Source organism: Quercus robur, chromosome 4 (genome assembly GCF_932294415.1).
Source record: "Quercus robur chromosome 4, dhQueRobu3.1, whole genome shotgun sequence".
In the NCBI taxonomy this organism is placed as follows: Eukaryota; Viridiplantae; Streptophyta; class Magnoliopsida; order Fagales; family Fagaceae; genus Quercus; species Quercus robur.
The window spans coordinates 10758036-10765721 of record NC_065537.1 but is presented as its reverse complement, the minus strand read 5'-3'; the positions used below and the strand labels follow the sequence as shown (position 1 = coordinate 10765721).

General features: G+C 33.2%; 1 protein-coding gene across 1 annotated transcript; it reads right to left on the bottom strand.

Moving 5' to 3' along the window:
* Positions 1-5567: 5567 nt before the first annotated feature.
* Positions 5568-6182, bottom strand: LOC126721353 (uncharacterized). Its single transcript, XM_050424396.1, has one exon. It carries the CDS (start codon positions 6180-6182, stop codon positions 5568-5570), a length of 615 nt encoding a protein of 204 aa, XP_050280353.1.
* Positions 6183-7686: the final 1504 nt, after the last annotated feature.

Here is a 7686-nt window from a genome sequence, read left to right as displayed (position 1 = left end):
ATCTTTTAGGCTGAGCTAGGCAACATGCCAACATGTCCAAATCTTGAAGTTCCAAACTTTAAAATTTGGATCTCAAATTAAATATAACCAAAATGTCATACGAAGCATGTTGATATTGTTGGTTATGGCCTAAAAAAAATGCATCACGACAGTGGTTTGCCAAATCTTCTTCAGCCTTCATGAATGATTATTCACTCTTTGCTAACTTATAATTCATTAGTCATTACTTTTTTCTTAGCAGAGATTTTTTTTTTTTGAAGGATATTTTTTTTATAATTGTTTTTTTATTTTATTTTATAATTGTATTGTAAATAAAAAGAGTTTTTTTTTCTTCTTTTCTTTTGTTGGTTTTGGAAGGAGGCCACTGTCCAGGTATTTAGTATCAGATGATACCATGCCAGCAGTATCAAAATCGAATATGTGTGAGACACAAGATTTTCAGACTCGGACCGTTTAATGAACCGTAAAATGAAGAGGTTCAAGGTTTTTGGGGTTAGACCGAGATCGAACCGAGGTCGAACTGTGATGACGTCATAATTAATTTAATAATTATTTAAAATATAAATAAATATATTAAATTAGTACAAATAAAAAAAATAACTAAAATAGTCCAACTAAATTCTAAATATAAAGATTTATTTTTTTCAAATGTATTTTTCATATTATAACTTTTACAAACAAAAATATAATGTTTTTTTCTTTATTTATATGTGGATTAGTTAAACTTATGATGATAATAATTAATAATAATTATTATAATATAAAAATTAGAAGGGCAACCACCCACCTTAAATAAATTTTTTTAAAAGTGACATATATTATTAAAAAAAAAAAAAAAAAGATACAAGCTGGTATCAACACTGGCGGATAATAAAGTTTAAAAACATTTGAATAGTCAAATCACTCTAATTACTTCATTGGGTTCACGGGGTCAAGTGGGTAGTGGTGTTGTCAGCGAAACAGTGCAGCACACTTAACCAAAACATGAACACAATGAAGCCAGGCAGCAAGTGTTCGTGAACTTCAAAATTTAAAAGCTTTCATTATTTCCAAGGCTGGGCAGCAAGTAGTGTACTGTAGACACGTGGAGAGCTTAGGAAGTTTTCAATACTTCCAATACTAGGTAGCTTTCAAGTGTCCGTGTCAGTGTAGTCAAGTCATAACACATACAAAGAAAGGGAAAGTGAGAAATCAGACCACATACTTAACAAAGTTTCAGCAAAGAAGAGAGAGAGGGAGACGGACAGAGAAGAAGAAGAAGAAAAAAAAAGAAGAAGCAGAAGATGAAGAAAAAGAAAGAAAGGAGAAGCAGAAGAAGAAGGAGCAGTTGCTTTATGGTGCCATTCTTGCTTCGTCGTCGTCTTTCCTTTTCTCCTTTTCTGTGTTTTTTTTTTTAATTTTTTTTAATTTTTTAATTTTAGGTTCAGATTCAATGGGTTGCTTCATGGCGCCACCCCTTCTTCATTGTCGTCTTCTTCCTTTTCTCCTTTTCTGTGTTTTTTTTTTTTTTTTGGTTCAAATTCAATGGGAAGTAGGGAATCGTGAGAACCGGTCTGATCACGGTTCTCAGAGCCGTGAGGTCCGACCGTAGTTCGCACATGTCCCTGTTTTTTGCTCATAGAACGGTTCTTGAGGCTAAAAGAACAGCAAAAATGATCGGTTTGAGGTTTTTCTGGTCCGGTCCGGGTTTCAAAACCTTGGTGAGACATGTTAATAAAAAATAACTAACTTACTAATAATTGAAAGACATGTGTTAGTGGATAGTTATTTTTACACCATTTATTGAATTTTGATACAAATGACATGGTATCATTTGATACAAAATACCTTTTTCCATTGGTAACATATAGAGCTATGTGGGCACTTTAATTTTTGGGTTTTTTTTTTTTCTTTTCTTTTCTTTTCTTTTGACAAAAACTTCTTATTATAGCGCCGTTCACTTTTTCTTGCTATTTATGGAAATGTTGACACGCATATGCTTTCTAGGAGTTTAGTGTATTAAATATTAACTTTGACTTAAGATAACTTTGTGTATTATCTCAATATGAAATTCATTTACATGTGTATTTCCAAATAGTGGCAAGGACTATAGCCTATAAATGAACCAATGAACCAAGTTGTTTATCTCAATATCAATATTATTTAGGGAAAACTCAATATCAATATGAATACAAAAAAATAATTGTTTTTAAATACATTTTCACTCAATCATTTATCAAAATGGAACTCAAATTATTATTTTTAAATCTTTAAAATCATTTATAATTGATTTTGCATTAAATTTCACAACAATTTCCTTTAATCCATTAAAAAATCATCTTTTTTTTCCTCCTTTAAAATTTAGTTTTGACAATATTTTTAACTGAAAAAGTCAAATATTAGCTTTCCCCATAATCTATAAATCAAATAAATATCATATTTGTTATCTCATAGCATATGTCCAATATTCTTTTTTAATTAAAAAAAAACCTATTAGCATTATCAAATATATAATTTATTTTAAAAGAAACAAACTCACAAACAAAAATACTATTTTTTTTATAAATTAAAAAAAAAAAAAAAAAAAACTATATAGCTACTCCATCTTAGCCACTCAACATTATGTTCTATGCTATTTTTAATATTCTTCTAACTTTTTTCAATTAGTAATAAATAAATAAATTGGAAGGTGATCCTCTAAATGTTATTATCCTTTGAAGAATGTAGATTTTATCCCTAAGTGGAGTATCAAACTTATATATGATTATATTTTGTATTTAGCTAAATCTTTAGTAAATGTTTCTTTCCCTTTTGTAAATGTAGAGGGCAATGTTCTTACTTATCTTCCTGCCCAATGGACTGTTTTTGTATCTTGGTTTGGGCCAGTTCCCATCTCCATTCTACCTTTATCTGTGGTGAAAGCTTTAGATAGATATGGATCTAAGCCCTAACCTTTTTGTATTTTCCCTGTTTTGGGTTGAGCAATAAAGTATTTATTCAGCAAAAAAAAAAAAGTAATAAATAAAACCTCAAAAGTTTAAGTGGAGCGTGACAAAAGCATAGTAGCACCAAAATTTCAAAGTCTCAAACTTTTAACTTATAAATACCAAAAAACAATAGTGTCAACACATGACCATTTTAGAATTCAGGCTTAATTATAACTTATTTTGCCTAAACTTTATAATCTTATAACATCTTATAACCATTTCTTGTGCTGCTCTTGACCTAAGGCTTGTGTGAAGGGCAATAGAATAGGAGCAATTTATCAACACAATAATGCAAATCTTGAAAGACAATTAGTTTTTGGCATATTGATGATGTCCATGATAAAGTGGTTTTTCAAGATGACATGATTACGATTGCCTTTAATTTTTTTTTTTGGTAGAGATTGCTTTTAAATTATAAGTCACAGCATGATTTCCATGTGATATTAATCATACTATATCTTATACAATATGGTGCAAAAATAATCTATAAAACATGCAAGTCATAAGGTAATAAAAAAAGACATGCAAGTCATAAGTAGTTTATCAAGGCTTTCTAAAAATAGAAAGTAGTCTATCTAATCTCAACTCGCTCGAGTGAATATAAAGGATTTTTGCCAAGCTTAAAATGGCTCTTCTTCCTTTTCATTACGCTTTCGTTCGTATAGAGAACCTTGCGAAATCTCCAATACCCTCTCTGCTGCTTCGACTTTTCACTCGTTATCATTAGGTAATCCTACATTCTCTCCTTTGTTTTCTTTTCTAAGACTATAGGGGGTTTAGAATGTTTCAGTACTTCCAATTTCTTTCATTCTAAACTCAAACCGTAGGCTTTCTGTTATGGGTTTTGCAATTTTTATATATTTTTTGATAGAAAGGTTATAATGGGTCTTGCAATTTGTACTTAGAAAGTATTTTATTCTTGAATGTGGGATGTTTTTCAAGCATTAATGTTGCATTCATTTGTTCCCACTTTTGGTAATATATATGTTTTGATGACATGAAACTCACCAAGGCAGTGTCCTTTTGGACTAATCTTGGAAGAATAAACCACGAATGCATGACCTCACTTGCCAGAATCCTAAATCAGGTAATCTACAAAATCAGGTAATATACAAGTATTTGCAAAAATGTTAAACTAACGTGCTTTGAGCTTAGAGTCTAATCATCACATCTAAGCTTATGTTATATGACATTGACTGATCACAGGTGCATTATGGCCCCTCGTCGTAGGCATAATGAATCTGCATCCAATGACTTTGATGAATATCGTTTCCATAATCTCGATGCCCAAACCTCATACCATGGTATCTTTTCCAAACGTCGCCTTTATCTGGAACGGGATGTCACCTTGTCTGAACTCCAATTCACTTGTATTCCTCATGTTTTCAAGTCTCGTGAATGGATTTCATTGACCTCTGGTTTTCCAGCACCTCCCACGAACCTTGTACATGAGTTTTACTCAAACTTCCATAACAGAGTATAAGTGATTTTGAATCCGATGATGACTTGGACCGAGAAATTGATGAGGTTGCTAATGCTATTGCTGCTAAGTCCTGACCATCTACATCTGGTGCTCAGGCTGCTCAAGCAAACCCTTATCTAAACGTGCAAGGCAATCTGTTTCTGATTCCGATGATGACTTAAATCAAGAGATTGATGTGGTTGCTGATGTTGTTGCTGCTAAGTCCAAACCATCTATATCTAGTTCTCAGGCTGCTCTGGCAAAGCCCTTATCTGCTACTGGGAGTAGTACACTTCAGCTCAGTTCATCTCATGTAAAACGTTCAAACCACATTGTCTGTGATTCCGATGATGACTTAGATTGAGATATTGATGAGATTGCAGAAGCTATGCTGCTGAGTCCAGACAGCATAAATCCGGTGATGCTCAACCTACATTATCTGATATAATGGATCTCCTGCAGCAGATTCTACCTTGCTTTCATCAGATTCTACCTCGCCTAAATTGTATTAAAAAAGATATTAAAGAGATTAAGGAGGGTCAGGCTAGAGCTCATTGAGACATCCCTTTCTCATGTCATAATAAAAGGGGGACTAGGTTCGGCTTTTTGGTTTCAGGGGAGTTAAGAGTTAATAATTTAATGATGTATTTATGTTCTTTGTGAACTTGCTGGTTTTTGTACCCTGTGAATTTTGATGTTTAGTTATAAGTTATAACAGTCTTCTTTTGTACTTAAAACAGACAGTACCTTATACTCTTTGCTTCTTGTAGGTTCTGAATTGTAAATATACGTATCAATTTCTTTCAGACTTTTCTTTTTTCTTGATTTGGTCTTAAAATTCGGAAGAATTTAATATTCTTTTGCTAAACTGCCGCTTTTATATACTTTCATGTAACTTTCAGGTGACCATGCTATTATTTATGTGTAATCGTGCAAGCAGAGCAAGAAATCTTATACAAAAAATTGATGATCAATGAAGAGAGATAAGCAGCAAGAAATAAGCGAGAAATTTTTTTAAGCCAATGAATGGTTAGAATTAGAAGTGAAATTATATTTGTCTAATTCATGTACATGTATATTAGCTATATGATTTTGTAATTGTTTACAGACAAAAATGAATGCCCTTGACAATATTTGGGCTAGTGGTTGAGGATGTTCAGAAGGGAAACTCTAGTCTTGACAATACTCCGAGAAAGGCATTCAAAAACTTCTTCAAGATCTTGAATGTTCAATTCCAACTTCCCGAGCCAGGTCTGTACATTATCAATAACCAAAGAGTAATCAGATTTGCTTGGCTTGTGACTGATGAGAGATTGCAATGCTTCATCTACCATCTCAAACTCATTTGCATCTGTTTCTTCACACTCACATGCCACTCTTTTGTGGTGAACTAGCTTGGAAACCAAAGACCAGCTGCTTGACTTTGATTGCAACTTCGATTTAGCAATATAAGTCAACAGGGAGTCAAAGCCAGTTAGAGTTGCAGCTTCTAGGTCTTTTAACAGGCTAATAATGAGAATATCTTCAGTATTCTTGTAATTAAATTTATTTTTCATGCCCTTTAAGACCTTCATTTCCTTTTTTACTCCCTTCCTTGAGGCCAAGTATTTCTCAACCTCCCCAGAGATCTCCATTTTATTGCCTGGTCTTCTGCGCAGAGTTGATTGGAGTTCACGTGTGCATTCCTTTGTTTGCAACAAGGCATCTCTTGCCATATCACAAATATCCAAGAGCCTGAGAGATCCATCCAACATCTCATTAACCAATTTCTCACATTGCTTTTGGGCAAAGGCTTGTGTGAACGGCAATAGAAGCAATTTATCAACACAATCATGCAGATCTTGAAGGCCATTTAGCTTCTGGCATATTGACGTTAATGATGAAGAGGTTGCTTCAAGATCTCTCAATCTGCTATTTTGATCATTGAATTCGGAAATGAAAGGGTGTGTTCTAGTGGCATTCCTTCTATATATATTTTTTGAGGTTAGGGGGACATGAGGAATCTCATCCTCCTGGATTATCAATCAGTCATAACATGATTGAGATTGGGATCTGGATCTGGATATAAACACACACTCAGCAATGTTTTTGCAATGTCTCCCTCTCACCAGTTCTCCAATTCATTAAATAAAATCTAAAATCACAGGAATATTTTCCCATAAGATAATCATATATACCATATGTTGCAAAATAATCTATAAAATATGCAAGACATGGGTGGTGTTGACATACATTGAACCAGCTCTCCAACTCACTATCTCAGCAATGTCTCCTGTAACCAGTTCTCCAACTCACATTCAATTACTTTTAAATTCAAAAATCACAATGGAATCTTCCTAAATTTAATTAAATTATATAATATAACGAAGGACAAGAAAAGGCAATAGCCATTATACTTAGTCCACATGCCTGCCTTCCAGGCAGACAGTAGTTTATACCCCTCGTGCACACGTAAATATCATTAATTGGTTAGCCATTATGCTTCTTAATGATTTAAGTGGTTAATCAATGTGATTAGGCAGACAAGTTCTTAACCAATGATGACCGAACATCCAAGCTACCATATCTCTTTCCTCATTTCCTTCTCTCTCTCTAGTCGAGACCTCCTTGTTAGGGAGGATTATGTATCCATTGGTCTTCTAGTGGCTAAAACTCCATGAGATTTTGAAGTGGATTAAACCCAAGGTAAAAATCTAAGCTTTTATCTCAATTTCTTCTATGAGATCCTCTGGGTTTTGCTATTTAATGATTATTATGGTGAATACTTGATGGGTTTTGGTGAATAATGGAAGATTTGAGGGTTAAGATGATTTGGGTAGCAATGGTTTGGTTAAAATCTGAAAATTTCATATCATTTGAGAGTTTTTTTCTTTGATAAAAGGTTTTGGTTGATTAGTTTTCTAACGGATACTTGAGGGTTGGTTTGCTAGATCAACTATATGGGTCTTCTTGTTGCATATGTTGATGTGAGTTGATTTTAAAGTGTGTTTCCTTTGCATTTGAGTGACTTTGACATATGTGAATGTGGGCATTTGCTTGTCGCGTGCCTTGTGTTTGATAAATTGCCTATATGAGTTATGGGATTGAATTTCTTGACTCGTGTTGTGATGACTATTATATGAGATTGTTGGTTGCATTCATAGTTATCTTCATGTGCTAAAACATGTATCTTTGAGGTTAATCAAGTATGAAAGTTTTTGGCATAGTATTAAGATTATAGTAATTTTATTTTGGAATTGTAAATATGTCCCTGGCAGA

Coding starts and splice junctions, on each gene's coding strand:
- LOC126721353 (XM_050424396.1), bottom strand. CDS start 6,182: ATGTTGGATGGATCTCTCAGGCTCTTGGATATTTGTGATATGGCAAGA.